The sequence below is a fragment of the Oncorhynchus nerka genome, linkage group LG9a, assembly GCF_034236695.1.
Source record: "Oncorhynchus nerka isolate Pitt River linkage group LG9a, Oner_Uvic_2.0, whole genome shotgun sequence".
Classification (NCBI taxonomy): Eukaryota; Metazoa; Chordata; class Actinopteri; order Salmoniformes; family Salmonidae; genus Oncorhynchus; species Oncorhynchus nerka.
This window is the reverse complement of record NC_088404.1, coordinates 17,818,712-17,841,237: the sequence shown is the minus strand read 5'-3', so window position 1 is coordinate 17,841,237 and position 22,526 is coordinate 17,818,712. Positions and strand designations below refer to the sequence as shown.

General features: G+C 50.0%; 1 protein-coding gene across 4 annotated transcripts in view; it reads left to right on the top strand.

The window, feature by feature from the left end:
• LOC115133977 (receptor-type tyrosine-protein phosphatase beta-like) overlaps positions 1-22,526 on the top strand; it is a 39,284-nt gene that overhangs the window by 13,423 nt on the left and 3,335 nt on the right. For 3 of the 4 annotated variants that reach the window (XM_065022379.1, XM_029667457.2, XM_065022381.1), the window contains 27 exons: positions 213-473; positions 1,508-1,771; positions 3,293-3,568; positions 3,800-4,060; positions 4,991-5,257; positions 5,532-5,795; positions 5,943-6,206; positions 6,466-6,590; positions 6,814-6,952; positions 7,234-7,506; positions 7,836-7,977; positions 8,802-8,938; positions 9,189-9,452; positions 14,747-15,013; positions 15,267-15,566; positions 15,757-16,032; positions 16,197-16,346; positions 16,503-16,791; positions 17,513-17,619; positions 17,760-17,865; positions 18,371-18,442; positions 20,211-20,228; positions 20,342-20,423; positions 20,699-20,789; positions 21,181-21,257; positions 21,643-21,777; positions 21,920-22,042. In XM_065022379.1, coding sequence (XP_064878451.1) covers positions 213-473; positions 1,508-1,771; positions 3,293-3,568; positions 3,800-4,060; positions 4,991-5,257; positions 5,532-5,795; positions 5,943-6,206; positions 6,466-6,590; positions 6,814-6,952; positions 7,234-7,506; positions 7,836-7,977; positions 8,802-8,938; positions 9,189-9,452; positions 14,747-15,013; positions 15,267-15,566; positions 15,757-16,032; positions 16,197-16,346; positions 16,503-16,791; positions 17,513-17,619; positions 17,760-17,865; positions 18,371-18,442; positions 20,211-20,228; positions 20,342-20,423; positions 20,699-20,789; positions 21,181-21,257; positions 21,643-21,777; positions 21,920-22,042 — 5,030 coding nt within the window. Of the gene's footprint in view, positions 1-212; positions 474-1,507; positions 1,772-3,292; positions 3,569-3,799; positions 4,061-4,990; positions 5,258-5,531; positions 5,796-5,942; positions 6,207-6,465; positions 6,591-6,813; positions 6,953-7,233; positions 7,507-7,835; positions 7,978-8,801; positions 8,939-9,188; positions 9,453-14,746; positions 15,014-15,266; positions 15,567-15,756; positions 16,033-16,196; positions 16,347-16,502; positions 16,792-17,512; positions 17,620-17,759; positions 18,443-20,210; positions 20,229-20,341; positions 20,424-20,698; positions 20,790-21,180; positions 21,258-21,642; positions 21,778-21,919; positions 22,043-22,526 lie in introns of those variants that run through there. The other variant, XM_065022380.1, reaches the window with a different exon arrangement.

Genomic DNA, 22,526 nt, shown 5'->3' with positions numbered 1-22,526 from the left:
CTGATCACCTGATATTTATGATAAACAAATTGTGTACGATATTCTACTGTCGGCTCTACTGCCATTCTACCTTACCCCTATTCCTATACTCACTTCAGTGCCTCCATGTTTGTTTGACTTGGATAACATAGAAATCACTGATCTACTTTGTTACTTTGTTAGACTTCAACAAGCTGCTCACTGGCATTGACCACTTTGCATTTTTCCCCCAGCTCCCTCAGCCATCAGCGGCCTCCAGCTCTTGGCCTTCTCCAACAGCCTGGGGGTTTCTTGGCAGCCCGGCCCAGGCAGGAGAGAGCGTTTCAGAGTGCTGCTGAGGGAGCGGCAGGGCAGCCTGGTCAGGAACGTCACCCTGAAGAGTAGCGTCACCTCCCACATCCTTAATGACCTGTTGCCTGGGACACTGTACACTGTCACTGTGGTGACTGAGGCTGGAGGCCTTCAGAATGCTGTCTTCAAACAAGCAGTCACAGGTATGGTAACAGTCACGGAGGAAATGTGTCATGCTAGTTATGTTTGGGGGGTAAGGTGGCAGTCACAAAGGAAATGTGTCATGCCTGTTATGTTTTGGTGGTAAGGTATCAGTCACAGAGGAAATGTCATGCTAGTTCTGTTTGGGGGTAAGGTAACAGTCACAAAGGAAATGTGTCAGGCCTGTTATGTTTTGGTGGTAAGGTAACAGTCACAGAGGAAATGTCATGCCAGTTCTGTTTGGTGGGTAAGGTAGCAGTCACAGAGGAAATGTCATGCTAGTTCTGTTTGGGGTTAAGGTAACAGTGGTGACAGTCCTCACAGGTATTATGGTAGGGACTCAGAAATTCACCTGTTGGAATAGTAAGACTGATACTTTTTTTGGTTGAAGTGTTCACCCATCCAACCACTACCAAGTCTAATCCTGCTTAGCTTTTGTTATCCAGCAAAGAGGAGTAGAGTCCTAGGGCTTCAATGTCAGTGAGTTCAATACAGGTTCAGGGTGGAATGTTTCTCACACATTTATCTGGCTTAGTTTGCAGGGCTTTGTTTAACTTTCCAACACTGCACCCTTCTCTTTATACAGTCCCTACCACCACCATGGCCTTGTTCTCTGTCGGTCGTTGTTTCCAAGATATTTTAGGCTTCTCTATCCCACCCTTCCCTTCCTCTGTCTGCAGCTGGCTTGCCAATCGAGGCCTTCCTTCCCCTCCCAACCCACCACACAAATACGGCTAGCCAGTAACACACTGCACAGCCACTGAACACAATACTAGATTTTGTCATTTTTTATGGTCCTTCGAGTTGGACAGGAATAATTGTCCTGGAAAGGTGTCAGTGTCCAAAAAGACCTGCTGTCACCTCCCTCAAATACATCCCTCTCAATCAACTTTAAAAAACGGAATAAAAAAGTCCCTCTTTTCAGGTTTCTGAAACTCCCACTCAAATGGAAATGGCTAAGAGGGATGTGTAGCCCATCATTCAGCAGTGCTCCCACTAGACCAGACTCTGACACGTGTTGTTTTTCTTCCCCTAGTCCCCGCGGCGGTGTCAGACCTCCTCTTGGAGAACAACGGCAGTCTGGACTCATTGAGGGCCTCCTGGGTCACAGCTATGGGCAGCGTGGACACATACCTGGTCTCCCTTGCAACCCTGGGTTCAGCCGATCAGGACAGGACGCTGCCACCCAATGCCACAGAGGTGGTCTTCAGCGGCCTGACCCCTGGACGATCCTATCAGTTGTCTATGAGGTCAAAGGTCGGAGACCAGATGACTGAGGCTGTGACCATGGGTAGAACTGGTAAGTTGTTCTGGAGGGTCAATGTCAATGTCACACCTCAGATTAAGTTTATGCCTATCTAGTTCCATATCAAAACTGTTTTAAGTGAAAAATTAGGGCTGGTCAACAGCCACAAAAGCCAGGAAATACTAATGTGCACCACAATCCTTAACTTCACCTCTGGATCTTCAATGAAGATCTGGCTGCATGAACACCTCCATTAACCTCTCTCTCCCTCCTCCCTTTACACTGCCTCCTCTCTCCCTCCTCTCTTTACGCTGCCTCCTCTCTCCCTCCTCCCTTTACACTGCCTCCTCTCTCCCTCCTCTCTTTACACTGCCTCCTCTCTCCCTCCTCCCTTTACACTGCCTCCTGCTCCTCCTCTCCCTCCCTCCTCCCTTTACACTGTCTCCTCTCTCCCTCCTCTCTTTACACTGCCTCCTCTCTCCCTCCTCCCTTTACACTGCCTCCTCTCTCCCTCCTCCCTTTACACTGCCTCCTCCCTCCTCCCCTGCCCTCCTCCCTTTACACTGCCTCCTCTCTCCCTCCTCCCTCCTTTACACTGCCTCCTCTCTCCCTCCTCCCTTTACTGCCTCCCTCTCCCTCCTCCCCTCCTCCCTCCTCCCTCCTCCCTTTACACTGCCTCCTCTCTCCCTCCCCTCCCTTTACACTCTCCTCTCATTTCTCCCTTTACACTGCCTCCTCTCTCCCTCCTCCCTTTACACTGCCTCCCTCCCTCCTCCCTTTGCTGCCTCCTCTCTCCCTCCTCCTTTTACACTGCCTCCTCTCTCCCTCCTCCCTTTACACTGCCTCCTCTCTCCCTCCTCCCTTTACACTGCCTCCTTTCTCATTTCTCCCTTTACACTGCCTCCTCTCTCCTTCCTCCCTTTACACTGCCTCCTCTCTCCCTCCTCCCTTTACACTGCCTCCTCTCTCCCTCCCCCCTTTACACTGCCTCCTCTCTCCCTCCTCCCTTTACGCTGCCTCCTCTCTCCCTCCTTCCTTTACACTGCCTCCTCTCTCATTTCTCCCTTTACACTGCCTCCCTCCTCCCTTTCTGCCCCTCCTCCCTCCTCCCTTTACGCTGCCTCCTCTCTCCCTCCTCCCTTTACGCTGCCTCCTTTCTGCCTCCTCTCTCCTTCCTCCTTTACACTGCCTCCTCTCTCCCCTCCTCCCTCCCTCCTCCCTTCCCTTTACACTGCCTCCTCTCCCTCCCTCCCTTTCCTCCTCCTTCCTTTTACACTGCTCTCCCTCCTCTCTCCCCTGCCTCCTCTCTCCCTCCTCCTTTTACACTGCCTCCTTTACACTGCCTCTGCCTCTCTCCCTACTCCCCCTTTACACTGCCTCCTCTCTCCCCCTCCCCTCCCTTTACACTGCCTCCTCTCTCCCTCCTCCCTTTACACTGCCTCCTCTCTCCCTCCTCCCTTTACACTGCCTCCTCTCTCCCTCCTCCCTTTACGCTGCCTCCTCTCTCCCTCCTCCCTTTACACTGCCTCCTCTCTCCCTCCTCCCTTTACACTGCCTCCTTTCTCCCTTCCTTAGTGCCAGACAAGGTGTCTCAATTGACCATGGTGGGCCTCAGTGACGGCAGCACTCTGAAGATGACATGGTCACCGCCTAGAGGGGAATGGGAGAACTACCGCATCCTGCTAATGAATGCCACAGTGGCTCTGGTCAATAAGACACTAAGCAGGCCAGTGAGACAGTACTCCTTCTCTGGGTCTTCCCTGGGGCTGGTGCCTGGCAGGCTTTACACAGCTCAGATCATGGTGGAGGCTGGCCCATTTGGCAACATTGCTCACTGCCAGGGAATGCTAGGTAAGTTACATTACAAATATTTTGATGCTAAGCTTGGTGTATATGTGGAATGTTTTTATGGGTCAAATTATATCCATGTAAGATGGCTCTTAAAATGAAATTGTCATGGCTCCTGAAGTTTATAATTTTTTGCCCTCTCTCTCTCTTTACTTGTTCACATCTCCCTCACCCCCCTTTCCGTCCCCTTTCTCCCCCCTTTACTTATTTACTCATTCTCTCCCCCTCTCTCAGCACCTCGGCCTGTCCAGCAGCTGGTCGTCTGTCACAGTGATGAGACGTCTCTGAGCGTGCTGTGGTCTCTCCCCGTAGGGGAGTGGGACGGGTACACTGTGGTCCTGAGACAGGGGAACACTGTCGTGTCCCAGAGGACACTGTCCCGTGACGTCAGGGAGTGCACCTTCAACGTCCTCACACCCGGACACCAGTACGCCATCACTGTCACGACCAACAGTGGGGGCCTAAACAGCTCAACTTCAGTGATTGGACGAACCAGTGAGTCACGTTTCCCAAGGGATATGAATAATTATGTTTTTGCCACAGTATGGTTATGTTATAGACTAGACACTAGAACTCTCAAACTCAACTCTGGACCTCGAATTCCACAGCGTTTTTTCTTTATTTAGTATTATTATTTTCTTTATTTAACCAGGCAAGCCAGTTAACAATGACGGCCTACCGCGGTCAAACCCTAGACCGGATGACTCTGGGACAATTGTGCGCCGCCCTATGGGACTCCCAATCACGGCCAGTTGTGATACAGCCTGGAATCGAACCAGGGTCTGTATGGGCGGCAGGTAGCCTAGTGGTTAGAGCGTTGGGCCAGTAAACGGAAGGTTAGGTTGCTGGATCGAATCCCTGTGCTGATAAGGTCAAATCTGTCGTTCTGCCCCTGAGCAAGGCAGTTAACCCACTGTTCCCCTGGCGCCAAAGACGTGGATGACCATTAATGCAGCCTCCTGTACCTCTCTGATTCAGAGGGATTGGGTTAAATGCGGAAGACACATTTCAGTTGAATACTTTCAGTTGGACCACTGACTAGGTATCCCCCTTTCCCCTAGTGACGCCTTTAGCACGGAGATGCAGTGCCTTAGACCGTTGTGCCACTCGGGAGCCCAAATTGCTACCCTCTAATCAGGGACTGATTTAGACCTGGAACCAGGTGAATGTAATTAATTATCAGGTAGAAGAGAAAACCAGCAGGCTCCAGACCTCGTAGGGTAAGAGTTGAAAATTCTTGCATTGCTCCATACAAGTTTTGTAGTCATATACTGTAACATAGTTGTTGTAGTCATATAATAATGAGCTTTTCCCCCATTGACAGAACTGATGCTGTGTCTCTGACTCAATGACTCTTTATGATCTCAATTTCTCTGTAATGTCTCACATCTCTGATGGCCTCTCTATCTCTCTGTCTACTCCCAGCCCCAGCGCAGGTGACCAGTCTGCGTGTGACCAACGGTGGCAGCACGGACAGCCTCCAGACCCAGTGGGAGCGGGCAACCGGAGAGCTGGACTCATACCACGTGCTGCTCATCCATGACAGCAGCGTGATCAAGAACGAGAGCGCCCCAGCCCACACCATGGCCTACAGCTTCCTGGCCCTGAAGCCTGGAGCCCTCTACAGGGTGGTAGTAACCACCATCAGAGCAGGACAAGTCTCCAGGCAGAGCGTGGCAGAGGGACGCACAGGTAGACAACTTTGTGATTACTACCAACTTAATGTTGTGTTGTAGCTTTTAAGTTATGTTCCTTACATATCCCACAGTATTACTGAAGAGAAAACATGAACAACTGTTAATGTTCCAGTATTTACAAGAAAAATAAGCTATTAGACAAGTTTTTACTTTAATTTTATTCACATACATTTTTTATTCAGGCTTCCCAGCTGCAAATATGAACAGTGATACACAGAATGACTGACTCAGTTCCCCTCTCTCTCTCTCGCTCTCTCTCCGTCTTCCAGTCCCTGCTGCCGTAGGCGAGGTGACGGTCAGCAACAACGGTCGTATGGACTTCCTCAGCGTGTCATGGCGTCCGGCCAAAGGTGACGTGGACAGTTATCTGGTCACTCTGGGGGACCAGGAGAAGACGGTCCACACCCTGGCCGTGTCCAAATCCAGCCCAGAGTGTGTGTTCAAGTCCCTGGTGTCTGGACGGCTCTATAACATCTCCATCACCTCCAGGAGTGGTGCCTATGAGAATCACACCATCGTACAGGAACGCACACGTAGGTCTACCATGTCTGTCTGTCTGAAATGGGGCTCCTCTGCTTCAGTTTTCCATTTCGTGGTTTTAGTCATGAAGTGTCTAGTTAGACATGATAAAACACTGGTCAATGTCTCAAAGTTCAATTCAATTGAATTCCTCTCCCCAGAGCCCTCTAGTGTCCAGAACCCCACAGCGATCCACTCGGCCAGGGATGACTACCTGAAGGTGTACTGGCGCCATGCGGCCGGGGACTTTGACTACTACCAGGTGGTCATCAAGCATAACAACATCTTCCACCAGAACAAGACGGTTATGAAGAGCCAGAACGAGTGTGTGTTCAACGGCCTGGTGCCCGGGAGGCTGTACACTGTCATCGTCAGCACCTGGAGCGGGAACTATGAGACCAGCGTGTCTACGGATGGAAGGACCTGTGAGTGATACGAATAGTCATCTGTTATATCTCTTCCGTTGTTTCAATGTACAATATGTAGATACAAGAGTGGTATTTGTCTGTAATAATCATTTGGCTAGCTACATTCAGGTAATAACTAGTTGTGGTGAAACAGGTTCTTTGTGCATGCTTCTTGTTAACCTGTCTCCCTACGTTCTGTTCCTTTGTATGCAAAATTAAGAGCCTCTCTGAGAATATGAAAAGTTTTTCTATTCTATCTGGAATCTGTCTGTGACAGTCCCTGCGGCGGTGAGGTCACTAGCCCTAGCTGAGCGGGGAACGGAGGACCTGCGTGTCACCTGGTTGGCTGCTCCGGGGGACGTTGACCACTACCAGGTGCAGCTCCTCTTCAATGACATGAAGGTTAGTCTTCCTGGTCCAGTCCAGTACCTGGTTAGCCTGTCTTCATGTTTACAGTACTTTTATATTCCTCATATTTTCTTGTGTGATTTTTTTATATTTCATTGTTGCTTTATTTCTATTTGTGACTTTGGGTGTTTTTAAAAGCAAAATGTATTAATTGAATTTTGCTAAATCTATTAATAATCAATGTATAATCAATGTATTATGTATTATTATTATGAAGGTGTTCCCGCCCATCACCCTGGGCAGCAGCGTGGGGGTGTGTCTCCTCTCCTCCCTCACCCCGGGACGCCTCTATAAGATCCATGTTTCTACCTTTAGCGGCCCCAACCAGAGGGCCCAGTTCATAGAGGGCAGGACAGGTAAACCAAAACAACAGACTTGCTGGGTTCAAATACTAGTTTACATTTGTTTTCTTTCAAATACTTCTGTTTGATTCAAGTCTGCCTGGGGTGCCCGATGGGCAGAATTTGTTTGCACTTTTGGAACTTCTCCATTGAATTGGGGTAGCAAAATAGAACAAAATGCCACAGAATCTAACACAAACGAAACATAAACTAACAACAATTTCCGTCCCACTTCCACCCCTCTTTCTCCCTCTCCTGCTATTTCTCCCTCTTTTCGTTTCTCCTCCTGTCTGCAGTCCCCAGCAAAGTCAAGAATATCCACGTGAGTAACAATGGCCAGAGCAGCAGTCTGAAAATCAGCTGGACCCCGGGGCAGGGTGACGTGGACAGCTACTCCGTGTCCCTATTGCTGGGTGGACCAGAGGCACGCAGGCTGGAGACGCGGCCTGTACCCAAACACCAGAATGAACTAGGGTTCAGCTCCTTGCAGCCTGGGCAGCTGTACAGTGTGACCATTAGATCTATCAGTGGCATACTGTTGAATAACAACACGGCCAGCGGACGCACCGGTGAGGAGGGTAGATAAGGACTTCATAACACGTTCATAACCCATACATACTGCATTCATAAGCAGTGCATTGGCATTTCATACTCTATATTTGGGTGTCAGTCTCACTGCGTCTGGCTATATTTTATTTGTTTTTATTTGATTTGATTATATATCTGCAGTTTGAAATCAGTATATTTGATGGAACTGATTTGTTCTGTTTTCTTACTTAATCAACTTTTGAAGGGTAATTAACAGATAGTGATTGGCTGGTGTAATGATGTGTGACATGGAGATACAATACTGTATGATAGTGTGCTCTATCTAATTCTGTGTCCCCTCTCCCCTCAGTCCCTTCTGCAGTGACGGGGCTGCAGGCTGACAACAGACACACCACCTGCACTATACAGGTGAGCTGGCAGGAGGCCAGGGGCGTGGCAGACGGATACAGCCTGCAGCTCCTGGACGACAGGGGACACCTGGTCACCAACAGGTAACCAACACACCTGGGTTCACCAACACACCTGGGTTCACCAACACACCTGAGTTCACAAACACACCTGGTCACCAACAGGTAACCAACACACCTGGGTTCACCAACACCTGGGTTCACCAACACACCTGGTCACCAACAGGTAACCAACACACCTGGATTCACCAACACCTGGGTTCACCAACACACTTGGTCACCAACAGGTAACCAACACCTGGATTCACCAACACCTGGGTTCACCAACACCTGGGTTCACCAACACACCTGGGTTCACCAACACACCTGGGTTCACCAACACACCTGAGTTCACAAACACACCTGAGTTCACAAACACACCTGGTCACCAACAGGTAACCAACACCTGGGTTCACCAACACACCTGGGTTCACCAACACACCTGGGTTCACCAACACACCTGAGTTCACAAACACACCTGAGTTCACAAACACACCTGGTCACCAACAGGTAACCAACACCTGGGTTCACCAACACACCTGGGTTCACCAACACCTGGGTTCACCAACACACCTGAGTTCACAAACACACCTGAGTTCACAAACACACCTGGTCACCAACAGGTAACCAACACCTGGGTTCACCAACACACCTGGGTTCACCAACACACCTGGGTTCACCAACACACCCAGATTCAAATGGTCAATACTTTGAGGCTTGATTAAGCCTCCTACCTCTTGGGCCAGATGGGCAGTGTTTGCCATTTTAGGACTATTCCATTGGTTCAATTGCAGTAACAAAATGGTGCCTAAAAAAGTGTAACAAATATAATGCACAGACAACACAGTACTCATTTTCGTAACCAACAGCTCCCAGGCATCCTCCGGCTCCATGCCGCTCCAGCATCGCTTCGACGGCCTCACCCCAGGGAAGAGGTACCGCGTCCTGGTTCACACCACCAGCGGAGGGGTCCACAGCGAGGGCGTCACCGCTGAAGCACGTACACGTAAGACTGCATGGATTCATCTTCACTATGTCCCACACAAGTTCGTCAAGTGGTATTAATATGTGTAGTGCAGGTTGTCCAAGCCTCCTCCTGGAGAGCAATCGGTTATGTAGGCTTTATTGTAGGATTACACAAATAATACAGGAAGTCTTAGTAAAACAGGGAATAGAGAATCAGAGTCACTGTGAAGATGTATAGAGGCAATATGGAAGGAAGATATATGTGGACCTGAGTAGTGTTGTGCTCCCAGGTCCGGCAGCGGTCAGCGACCTCTCCATCCAGGCCAACAGCAGCAGCAGCCTGTCCTTCCACTGGTCTCCCCCGCAGGGAGAGTTCGAAGGTTACGACCTCTACCTGTACAACGGAGATGACACGCTGTACGACCGGCGTAGCGGCCAGCCCAGCACACTGCAGGTCTCCTTCCAGGGCCTGAGGCCTGGTGCCCCCTACAGGATGGTGGTGTTGACACGTAGCGGAGAGCAGACCAACGACTCAGCTATCTGGGCCAGGACTAGTGAGTGAGCTGTACTGCTCCTGGGGTACTGAGATGCTGTGGGCAGGGGTATGAGAAGGGTTGGGGGTTACTGAGATGCTGTGGGCAGGGGTATGAGAAGGGTTGGGGGTTACTGAGATGCTGTGGGCAGGGGTATGAGAAGGGTTGGGGGTTACTGAGATGCTGTGGGCAGGGGTACTGAGAAGGGTTGGGGGTTACTGAGATGCTGTGGGCAGGGGTATGAGAAGGGTTGGGGGTTACTGAGATGCTGTGGGCAGGGGTATGAGAAGGGTTGGTGGGTACTGAGATGCTGTGGGCAGGGGTATGAGAAGGGTTGGGGGTACTGAGATGCTGTGGGCAGGGGTATGAGAAGGGTTGGGGGTACTGAGATGCTGTGGGCAGGGGTATGAGAAGGGTTGGGGGTACTGAGATGCTGTGGGCAGGGGTATGAGAAGGGTTGGGGGGTACTGAGATGCTGTGGGCAGGGGTATGAGAAGGGTTGGGGGGTACTGAGATGCTGTGGGCAGGGGTATGAGAAGGGTTGGGGGTACTGAGATGCTGTGGGCAGGGGTATGAGAAGGGTTGGGGGTTACTGAGATGCTGTGGGCAGGGGTATGAGAAGGGTTGGGGGTACTGAGATGCTGTGGGCAGGGGTATGAGAAGGGTTGGGGGTACTGAGATGCTGTGGGCAGGGGTATGAGAAGGGTTGGGGGTACTGAGATGCTGTGGGCAGGGGTATGAGAAGGGTTGGGGGTTACTGAGATGCTGTGAGCAGGGGTATGAGAAGGGTTGGGGGTACTGAGATGCTGTGGGCAGGGGTATGAGAAGGGTTGGGGGTACTGAGATGCTGTGGGCAGGGGTATGAGAAGGGTTGGGGGGTACTGAGATGCTGTGGGCAGGGGTATGAGAAGGGTTGGGGGTACTGAGATGCTGTGGGCAGGGGTATGTGAAGGGTTGGGGGTACTGAGATGCTGTGGGCAGGGGTATGAGAAGGGTTGGGGTTACTGAGATGCTGTGAGCAGGGGTATGAGAAGGGTTGGGGGTACTGAGATGCTGTGGGCAGGGGTATGAGAAGGGTTGGGGGTACTGAGATGCTGTGGGCAGGGGTATGAGAAGGGTTGGGGGTACTGAGATGCTGTGGGCAGGGGTATGAGAAGGGTTGGGGGTACTGAGATGCTGTGGGCAGGGGTATGAGAAGGGTTGAGGGGTACTGAGATGCTGTGGGCAGGGGTATGAGAAGGGTTGGGGGTACTGAGATGCTGTGGGCAGGGGTATGAGAAGGGTTGGGGGTACTGAGATGCTGTGGGCAGGGGTATGAGAAGGGTTGGGGGTACTGAGATGCTGTGGGCAGGGGTATGAGAAGGGTTGGGGGTACTGAGATGCTGTGGGCAGGGGTATGAGAAGGTTTGGGGGTACTGGGATGCTGTGGGCAGGGGTATGAGAAGGGTTGGGGGTACTGAGATGCTGTGGGCAGGGGTATGAGAAGGGTTGGGGGTACTGAGATGCTGTGGGCAGGGGTATGAGAAGGGTTGGCGGGGGTACTGAGATGCTGTGGGCAGGGGTATGAGAAGGGTTGGGGGGTACTGAGATGCTGTGGGCAGGGGTATGAGAAGGGTTGGGGGTTTCTGAGATGCTGTGGGCAGGGGTATGAGAAGGGTTGGGGGTACTGAGATGCTGTGGGCAGGGTATGAGAAGGGTTGGGGGTTACTGAGATGCTGTGGGCAGGGGTATGAGAAGGGTTGGGGGTACTGAGATGCTGTGGGCAGGGGTATGAGAAGGGTTGGGGGTACTGAGATGCTGTGGCAGGGGTATGAGAAGGGTTGGGGGTACTGAGATGCTGTGGGCAGGGGGTATGAGAAGGGTTGGGGGTACTGAGATGCTGTGATCAGGGGTATGAGAAGGGTTGGCGGGGGTACTGAGATGCTGTGGGCAGGGGTATGAGAAGGGTTGGGGGTACTGAGATGCTGTGGGCAGCGGTATGAGAAGGGTTGGGGGTTACTGAGATGCTGTGGGCAGGGGTATGAGAAGGGTTGGGGGTACTGAGATGCTGTGGGCAGGGGTATGAGAAGGGTTGGGGGTACTGAGATGCTGTGGGGCAGGGGTATGAGAAGGGTTGGGGGTTACTGAGATGCTGTGAGCAGGGGTATGAGAAGGGTTGGGGGTACTGAGATGCTGTGGGCAGGGGTATGAGAAGGGTTGGGGGTACTGAGATGCTGTGAGCAGGGGTATGAGAAGGGTTGGGGGTACTGAGATGCTGTGGGCAGGGGTATGAGAAGGGTTGGGGGTACTGAGATGCTGTGGGCAGGGGTATGAGAAGGGTTGGGGGTACTGAGATGCTGTGGGCAGGGGTATGTGAAGGGTTGAGAAGGGGGGGTACTGAGATGCTGTGGGCAGGGGTATGAGAAGGGTTGGGGGTTACTGAGATGCTGTGAGCAGGGGTATGAGAAGGGTTGGGGGTACTGAGATGCTGTGGGCAGGGGTATGAGAAGGGTTGGGGGTACTGAGATGCTGTGAGCAGGGGTATGAGAAGGGTTGGGGGTACTGAGATGCTGTGAGCAGGGGTATGAGAAGGGTTGGGGGTACTGAGATGCTGTGGGCAGGGGGGTTGAGAAGGGTTGGGGGTACTGAGATGCTGTGGGCAGGGGTATGAGAAGGGTTGGGGGTACTGAGATGCTGTGGGCAGGGTTGGGGGTGAGATGCAGAAGGGTTGGGGGTACTGAGATGCTGTGGGCAGGGGTATGAGAAGGGTTGGGGGTACTGAGATGCTGTGGGCAGGGGTATGAGAAGGGTTGGGGGTACTGAGATGCTGTGGGCAGGGGTATGAGAAGGGTTGGGGGTACTGAGATGCTGTGGGCAGGGGTATGAGAAGGGTTGGGGGTACTGAGATGCTGTGGGCAGGGGTATGAGAAGGGTTGGGGGTACTGAGATGCTGTGGGCAGGGGTATGAGAAGGGTTGGGGGTACTGAGATGCTGTGGGCAGGGGTATGAGAAGGGTTGGGGGGTACTGAGATGCTGTGGGCAGGGGTATGAGAAGGGTTGGGTGTACTGAGATGCTGTGGGCAGGGGTATGAGAAGGGTTGGGGGGTACTGAGATGCTGTGGGCAGGGGTATGAGAAGGGTTGGGGGTACTGAGATGCTGTGGGCAGGGGTATGAGAAGGGTTGGGGGTACTGAGATGCTGTGGGCAGGGGTATGAGAAGGGTTGGGGGTACTGAGATGCTGTGGGCAGGGGTATGAGAAGGGTTGGGGGTACTGAGATGCTGTGGGCAGGGGTATGAGAAGGGTTGGGGGTACTGAGATGCTGTGGGCAGGGGTATGAGAAGGGTTGGGGGTACTGAGATGCTGTGGGCAGGGGTATGAGAAGGGTTGGGGGTACTGAGATGCTGTGGGCAGGGGTATGAGAAGGGTTGGGGGTACTGAGATGCTGTGGGCAGGGGTATGAGAAGGGTTGGGGGTACTGAGATGCTGTGGGCAGGGGTATGAGAAGGGTTGGGGGTACTGAGATGCTGTGGGCAGGGGTATGAGAAGGGTTGGGGGTACTGAGATGCTGTGGGCAGGGGTATGAGAAGGGTTGGGGGTACTGAGATGCTGTGGGCAGGGGTATGAGAAGGGTTGGGGGTACTGAGATGCTGTGGGCAGGGGTATGAGAAGGGTTGGGGGTACTGAGATGCTGTGGGCAGGGGTATGAGAAGGGTTGGGGGTTACTGAGATGCTGTGGGCAGGGGTATGAGAAGGGTTGGGGGTACTGAGATGCTGTGGGCAGGGGTATGAGAAGGGTTGGGGGTACTGAGATGCTGTGGGCAGGGGTTGAGAAGGGTTGGGGGTACTGAGATGCTGTGGGCAGGGGTATGAGAAGGGTTGGGGGTACTGAGATGCTGTGGGCAGGGGTATGAGAAGGGTTGGGGGTACTGAGATGCTGTGGCAGGGTATGAGAAGGGTTGGGGGTACTGAGATGCTGTGGGCAGGGGTATGAGAAGGGTTGGGGGTACTGAGATGCTGTGGGCAGGGGTATGAGAAGGGTTGGGGGGTACTGAGATGCTGTGGGCAGGGGTATGAGAAGGGTTGGGGGTACTGAGATGCTGTGGGCAGGGGTATGAGAAGGGTTGGGGGTTACTGAGATGCTGTGGGCAGGGGTATGAGAAGGGTTGGGGGTACTGAGATGCTGTGGGCAGGGGTATGAGAAGGGTTGGGGGTACTGAGATGCTGTGGGCAGGGGTATGAGAAGGGTTGGGGGTACTGAGATGCTGTGGGCAGGGGTATGAGAAGGGTTGGGGGTACTGAGATGCTGTGGGCAGGGGTATGAGAAGGGTTGGGGGTACTGAGATGCTGTGGGCAGGGGTATGAGAAGGGTTGGGGGTACTGAGATGCTGTGGGCAGGGGTATGAGAAGGGTTGGGGGTACTGAGATGCTGTGGGCAGGGGTATGAGAAGGGTTGGGGGGTACTGAGATGCTGTGGGCAGGGGTATGAGAAGGGTTGGGGGTACTGAGATGCTGTGGGCAGGGGTATGAGAAGGGTTGGGGGTACTGAGATGCTGTGGGCAGGGGTATGAGAAGGGTTGGGGGTTACTGAGATGCTGTGAGCAGGGGTATGAGAAGGGTTGGGGGTACTGAGATGCTGTGGGCAGGGGTATGAGAAGGGTTGGGGGTACTGAGATGCTGTGAGCAGGGGTATGAGAAGGGTTGGGGGTACTGAGATGCTGTGAGCAGGGGTATGAGAAGGGTTGGGGGTACTGAGATGCTGTGGGCAGGGTATGAGAAGGGTTGAGGGGTACTGAGATGCTGTGGGCAGGGGTATGAGAAGGGTTGGGGGGGTACTGAGATGCTGTGGGCAGGGGTATGAGAAGGGTTGGGGGGGTACTGAGATGCTGTGGGCAGGGGTATGAGAAGGGTTGGGGGATACTGAGATGCTGTGGGCAGGGGTATGAGAAAGGTTGGGCAGTACTTGAGAAATTGATTTGGATCACTACTGAATGTCCTCAAAACATAACGCATAATGTGTTTCTCTCACAGCAATGACGTGGTAACAAAGAACTAACTAGAGAACTAACTGGAGAACTAACTAGAGAACTAACTAGAGAACAAACTGGAGAACTAACTGGAGAACTAACTGGAGAACTAACTGGAGAACAAACTGGAGAACTAACTGGAGAACTAACTAGAGAACTAACTGGAGAACTAACTGGAGAACTAACTGGAGAACTAACTAGAGAACTAACTGGAGAACTAACTGGAGAACTAACTGGAGAACTAACTGTATGTCTCACTGACTTTACATCATGATTTGACACTGTCCAATTGTCCGTTCCGCTTCTTCAGTCCCGGCTGCAGTGACCTCCCTCCAGGCACAGAGTCGTAACCAGTCGGAGATGTTGTGGGTGTCATGGAAGCGGGCGGTGGGGGAGCTAAATGGCTACCTGCTCTCCCTCTACAACCCAGATGGCTCCCAGCAGGCAGAGGAGACGTTAGGGCCAGACGCCATGGTGCACGTCTTCCCCACGCTGATCCCCGGGCGTCTCTACCATGCTGTCATCCTCACACGCAGCGGAGAGCTCACCAACAGGGCCACCGCTCATGGACGTACCGGTAAGACATTGGACAAGTCATGTTTATTTAAAGGACATTGCACATGCACCTTAATTGGGGAGAATGGGCTTGTGGAATTAGTGGAATGGTATCAAATACATCAAACACATGGTTTCCAACACAATTACGACATACACTATTCTAAAATCAGTTTTGAGGGTCGTTTTTAAGGTAAAATAGAGCCTGGGTTTGACAGTATTTGCTTGAAGTTGCTGATCTGCCTTCCTTTGTGTGTCCATCTTCTCCTCCTCAGCCCCCAGACCCCCTACCTCTGTATCATTTGGTGGAGTCACCAACACCTCCCTGGAGCTGACTTGGAGTGGTCCTGCAGGCAGCGACTATGACGACTTTGACCTGCAGTGGGCCCCCAGGGACCACCTGTCTGTATTCAACCCCTACCACACCCGGACCTCCGGGAGCCGCATTCTGAAGGGGCTATACCCAGGACGCCTGTACAACTTCATCCTGCGTACCGTCAGTGGGGCTGGTGGTGGTGTTGGTGGTGGTGGGAGCTCTGCCTACAGCCCACCCATCTACAAGAGCATTCGAACAAGTAGGCTATACTGTACATTGTTCAAGTAGTGCAAGACTGAGGCGAGGTAGCTAAAGTTGTTGCTTGGCTGGAACAAAATCCTGTGCACGGTACAGCTCTGACCTCTGCACTAGAGAGAATATAGTGTGACTGTGGCATTTTGATCTCTGTTCTTACCTCTGGCGTCCTCTACCGTTTATCCCGTCCATAGAGCCAGAGCGTGTCCAGTACCTGCACTGCCGCCCCCAGAACTCCACCTCCATCTCCTGCTCCTGGGCCCCTCCGGAGGCCGACTTTGACTCATACACTATTGAGTGCCTCCAGGACTCCCACGCCCTGGTGTACTCCCAGCGGACAGGCCGTGACAGAACCCTCTACCACATCACCCAGCTGGAGCCACACAAGCGCTACACCGTCTCCGTCAAGGCCATCTCCGACAGCATGACCAGCGAGGCCGCCGAGGACAGCGTGGTCACCATGATCGACCGTGAGTACCGACGGACTTGTGATTGCCATGTGACCGTGTGATGATGAGCACAGGGATAGACATGATATGGTCAACGTCATTGCCATTAGCTGTTACAGTGTGTATGTATGTCCCTCTGGTCATTCTACAGTCATCATGACTGATTGTGATACTTATCCTTTTAGGTCCACCCCTTCCTTCCCTGACCACTCGGGTTAACGACAGGGCTGCTCTTGTCACCAAAAACACCATCTTGTTCAAGTTTAACTGCAGCTGGTTCAGTGATGTCAATGGAGCCGTCAAGTTCTTCACAGTGGTGGTGACCGAGTCTGAAGGTAAGGGGACTGAAGTTAGAACAAACATTGTACAAGTGTCAGTATGTCAGTGGATGGATGGGTGGATGATGTTTATTCTCCCTCAAAAGGACTTTCCACAGCAATAGGTCTGAGCCTGTTACTAAACCTCCTCATATGTGTGTTTTCTCCCTCCAGACGATGGAAACCTTCAACCAGAGCAGCACCACCCTCTGCCCTCTTATCTGGACTACAAATCCAACAGTTCCATCAAGGCCTACCAGACCAGCTACTTCCCTAGCCGCTGCACAGAGGGGCCAGGAGACAGCGGGACCCAGAGCTTTGAGATCAGCCTGGGTACAGGCATGGACACCCTCGGGGGTGGCTGTGACCACCTACAGGCCCAGGACAGGGAGCAGAACCCAGACACACACAGAGACCACAACCCATTCTGTGATGGCCCACTCAAACCCAAAACTGCATACAGGTAGAGTACAGGGTTCCTCCCAAATCAATCAAGAATTCTCCTGCAGTCTGGGCAGATCTGTAGTTTCTTTGTTGCTGATTTCTGCCAGCAGGATTTCTCCCTGTTGTGTATGATGATGTCATACCGCTGCTGGACAGCTAGATGTTAGACTGCTTCTCCCAAGTGCCGCAGCGGTCTAAGGCACTGCATCTCAGTGCTAGAGGAGTCACTACAGACCCTGGTTCGATTCCAGGCTGTATCACAACCGGCTGTGATTGGGAGTCCCATAGGGCAGGGCACAATTGGCCCAGCGTCGTCCAGGGGTTGGCCAGGGGTTGGCCGGGGTAGGCCGTCATTGTAAATAAGAATTTCTTGTTAACTGACTTGCCCAGTTAAATAAAGGTTAATAGTGAAATTTTCCTTTATCTGTAGTTGATCGAATTGGATAGTTCCAAGTAGTTGGTATGCAGATTTTCAGTAGATGTTCAATAACTCAACACCATTTCAACTAACTATCCAATAACTAACCCTAACCGTAGCCCTAACCCTCATTCTAAACCTAATCCTAACCGTAATCTTAGCAAACAGTTGATTATGAACAGATAGTTTGTTAATAGTAAGACCATCTGTAGATCATCTATATGGGACTATCTAAATCAAATGTGACCTGTAATTCAACTCTGTTATTGTCATGCAGTGGGACGATAATGAGATGTCATGGTTGTCTCTCTCTTCTCTCTAGGCTCAGTGTGCGTGCGTTCACCCAGCTCTTTGACGAGGAGCAGAGCAGATACAACCCACCCCTCTACACAGACACTTACCTGTCCCTTCCCCTGGTAACAGAAGCAGGTGGGACACTTTTCACAGACCACTCTGATTGGTTTATGGTGTGTGATTCTGATGTTTGATTGGTAGTTAATGAGAAATGTTGGTGAGTGATGGGTCCTCTGTGAGAAACACCATTGATTGGTTGCTTCTTCCTCTCACAGAGCCCCTGAGCGGTGTGATCGAGGGCATCAGTGCCAGTATGTTCCTCATTGCCATGATGGTGGGAGTCACTGCACTGCTCATCTGCAGACAGAAGGCTCGCAAAGTGTCAGTTCCTGGCCCTCCCTGCCTCATATACTTTGACCTATACGCTGCATACTAGCATGTCCCTGGCTTGGCCTGGATTTGTATTTTGTATTTATTATGGATCCCATTAGTTCCTGCCAAGGCAGCAGCTACTCTTCCTGGGGTCCAGCAACATTAAGGCAGTTATATACAATTAAACTTATTGCATTTCATAACACTTTTCACATCACATCAAGTGTGTTCCCTCAGGCCGCTACTCTACTACCACATATCTACAATACAAAATCCATGTGTATGTGTGTGTAGAGTGTGTGTCTTATCATGTGTGTCTGTGCCTGTGTGTGTGTCTCTCTTCACAGTCCCCGCTGTTCCGTAAGGTGTATTTTTATCTATTTATTCAATCTGATTCCACTGCTTGCTTCAGTTACCTGATGTGGAATATAGTTCCATCTAGTCATGTACACTACATTCTAGCTTGCACTCTACATACTACACCTGTATGCTGACATCCAAACTGTGATTACAGGAGTGTGCAGGAGGGGCCAGTGGTCCGAATGAGCATGAGGAGAGAGAGGCCCACCTCAGGAGTGCTCAGGGGGTAAGAGGAGAGGCCATATGTGATCAGTTCTATTGGGGTTTTATGTCTTATACAGTGGGGCAAAAAAGTATTTAGTCAGCCACCAATTGTGCATGTTCTCCCACTTAAAAAGATGAGAGGCCTGTAATTTTCATCATAGGTACACTTCAACTATGACAGACAAAATTAGAAAAGAAATCCAGAAAATCACATTGTAGGATTTTTTATTTATTTATTTGCAAATTATGGTGGAAAATAAGTATTTGGTCACCTACAAACAAGCAAGATTTCTGGCTCTCACAGACCTGTAACTTCTTCTTTAAGAGGCTCCTCTGTCCTCCACTCGTTACCTGTATTAATGGCACCTGTTTGAACTTGTTATCAGTATAAAAGACACCTGTCCACAACCTCAAACAGTCACACTCCAAACTCCACTATGGCCAAGACCAAAGAGCTGTCAAAGGACACCAGAAACAAAATTGTAGATCTGCACCAGGCTGGGAAGACTGAATCTGCAATAGGTAAGCAGCTTGGTTTGAAGAAATCAACTGTGGGAGCAATTATTAGGAAATGGAAGACATACAAGACCACTGATAATCTCCCTCGATCTGGGGCTCCACGCAAGATCTCACCCCGTGGGGTCAAAATTATCACAAGAACGGTGAGCAAAAATCCCAGAACCACACGGGGGGACCTAGTGAATGACCTGCAGAGAGCTGGGACCAAAGTAACAAAGCCTACCATCAGTAACACACTACGCCGCCAGGGACTCAAATCCTGCAGTACCAGACGTGTCCCCCTGCTTAAGCCAGTACATGTCCAGGCCCGTCTGAAGTTTGCTAGAGAGCATTTGGATGATCCAGAAGAAGATTGGGAGAATGTCATATGGTCAGATGAAACCAAAATATAACTTTTTGGTAAAAACTTAACTCGTCGTGTTTGGAGGACAAAGAATGCTGAGTTGCATCCAAAGAACACCATACCTACTGTGAAGCATGGGGGTGGAAACATCATGCTTTGGAGCTGTTTTTCTGCAAAGGGACCAGGACGACTGATCCGTGTAAAGGAAAGAATGAATGGGGCCATGTATCGTGAGATTTTGAGTGAAAACCTCCTTCCATCAGCAAGGGCATTGAAGATGAAACGTGACTGGGTCTTTCAGCATGACAATGATCCCAAACACACCGCCCGGGCAACGAAGGAGTGGCTTCGTATGAAGCATTTCAAGGCCCTGGAGTGGCCTAGCCAGTCTCCAGATCTCAACCCCATAGAAAATCTTTGGAGGGAGTTGAAAGTCCGTGTTGCCCAGCAACAGCCCCAAAACATCACTGCTCTAGAGGAGATCTGCATGGAGGAATTGGCCAAAATACCAGCAACATTGTGTGAAAACCTTGTGAAGACTTACAGAAAACGTTTGACCTCTGTCATTGCCAACAAAGGGTATGTAACAAAGTATTGAGATAAACTTTTGTTATTGACCAAATACTTATTTTCCACCATAATTTGCAAATTAATTCATTAAAAATCCTACAATGTGATTTTCTGGATATATTTTTCTCATTTTGTCTGTCATAGTTGAAGTGTACCTATGATGAAAATTACAGGCCTCTCTCATCTTTTTAAGTGGGAGAACTTGCACAATTGGTGGCTGACTAAATACTTTTTTGCCCCACTTTATATATATATATATATAGAATAAAATAGGTGTTTTCTGGCAGGATAAAAACTCACAAAGAAATTACCATTAATGAGTTTCAGCCATTTACATGTATCTCCCTTTTTTCCCCAGTAATCGTCGTATTTCAAGGTATGTTTAAATTCTTTTGTTATTAGTTTCACCCAATTACTGTAAGTCCTTTTTGGTTTGTCTTTTGCTCTACTCTGTTTTGCTCTACTCTGTTTTATCTGTTGATCCTGCAGCCCCATCAAGATCATGCACTTTGAGTCCCACTACATTAAACTCCAGGCTGACTCCAATTACCTACTGTCTGATGAGTACGAGGTAAGACTGGATCACATTCACTGTCAGTTGGGCAATCTCGTTCACACATATTAGCATTAGAGTACATTTAGATGAAATCTGAATATTCCTATTACCTTTACTTTAATAAAGAAAAACAATATAGAAATGTGTATATTTATATTTATTTTCTGATAACTCTCCTTTAATTTAAAGTTGTGAAATGGTAGATTGATTGTGAAATGTTATGGAATGCATACAGTATTTACGTACAGTAGGTATCTATGGTAACCCTAACATGCCACTTCCTGTGTAAGGACCTGAAAGACGTAGGAAGGAACCAGCCCCTGGACACAGCCCTGCTGCCAGAGAACAGAGGGAAAAACCGATACAACAACATCCTGCCCTGTGAGTCAAACAAACCATGCTATTTCATAGGGTTCAAATACATAGACAAAAGACAAGGGGATTGAGAGATGTATTTATTGTCTGCAAGGAGTTTTGTCTGCAAGGCTCATGTACAGTAGTAATGCTCTTTACCTTATTTTAAAATGTATTATGTACATGGTCATGTATGTGTCATAACAGTGGAGGCTGTTGGAGGGAAGACAGGTCATAATAATGGCTAGAATGAACTTTATGGCTGGAATGGAGTGAACAGCATGGTATTAAACACGTGTTTGATACCATTCCATTTACTCCATTCCAGCCATTATTATGAGCCGTCCTCCCCGCAGCATCCACTGTGTCATACTAAAATGCCAACTCAATGTCTTTGTACGCGGCCTGTGTTGTGTAGACGATTCAACCCGTGTGAAGCTGTCCTATGTGGATGATGATCCGTGCTCTGACTACATCAATGCCAGCTACATTCCTGTAAGTTATCCAAACACACGGACAAATCTGAACCAACTGCCACTCTGGTCAAATCCCCTCTGTTGCGTGGTGTCGGGGATGGGGCGCTGGAGATGGTTGGTTGGGGTCGGGGTGGGGGTGGAGCATTGGAGGTGGTGGGGTATAATGTGAACAAAGACAGTACTGCATGAACTCAGTTAGTCATGGCAGGATTGATTGTTTAATTCTCAGCCTTATTCCTCAGTTAGTATACCTGGGATGAGCTACTTACTTTGCTCCCTGTCGAGCATAAGGCTACAACAAGCCTACAGTCCTAAGCAGCTTTTTCATCTTCTCCCCAAACTTTCCTAGTGTAATAAAGGTCAGATGAAAAACAAAATGTAAATTCAATCTCTTCTTCTTTCAGGGGAACAACTTCCGTAGGGAGTACATCGCCACTCAGGGCCCACTTCCTGGAACCAAAGATGACTTCTGGAAGATGGTGTGGGAGCAGAACGTCCATAATGTTGTCATGGTGACCCAGTGTGTGGAGAAAGGCAGGGTGTGTAGAAGGAGCAGTCAGTTTGCTGCGCCCGGGCCAGTTTTGTCCAGTGGGAGTAGCTGCTATCATGTTCTATTAAACAACATGTTATTACAACATTATTACTAGTGTAATTACAATGTTATTATCCATGTGTTTCCAGGTAAAGTGTGATCACTACTGGCCCTTCGACCAGGACCCTCTGTATTACGGAGACCTCATAGTTCAGATGTTGTCTGAATCTGTGCTGCCAGAATGGACTATCCGGGAATTCAAGATCTGTAGCGTGAGTGTGGATGACACTCACTGATTTTAAAAATACCAGGTTGTTATGTAGAAAGTTATATATTGTGTGTTGGCCTTATATACAGTTTCATACATAGTAGTGATTGGATTTTAACATATTGAAATATGACCATAATTGTCTTCACCTAATGCTGTCTTGGTGTACCATATGTGACAGACTACAGTATAGTAAATCAAATCAAAAATCAAATCAAATTTTATTAGTCACATGTGCAGAATACAGTGAAATGCTTACGAGCCCCTAACCAACAGTGCAGTTAAAAAAAATGGATAAGAATAAGAGATAAAATGAACAAGTAATTAAAGAGCAGCAGTAAAAAATAACAATATATACAAGGGTGTGCCGGTACAGAGTCAATGTGCAGGGGCACCGGTTAGTTGAGGTAATGTGTACATGTAGGTAGAGTTATTAAAGTGACTATGCATAGATGACAACAGAGAGTGGCAGGGATGTGGAGAGGGGA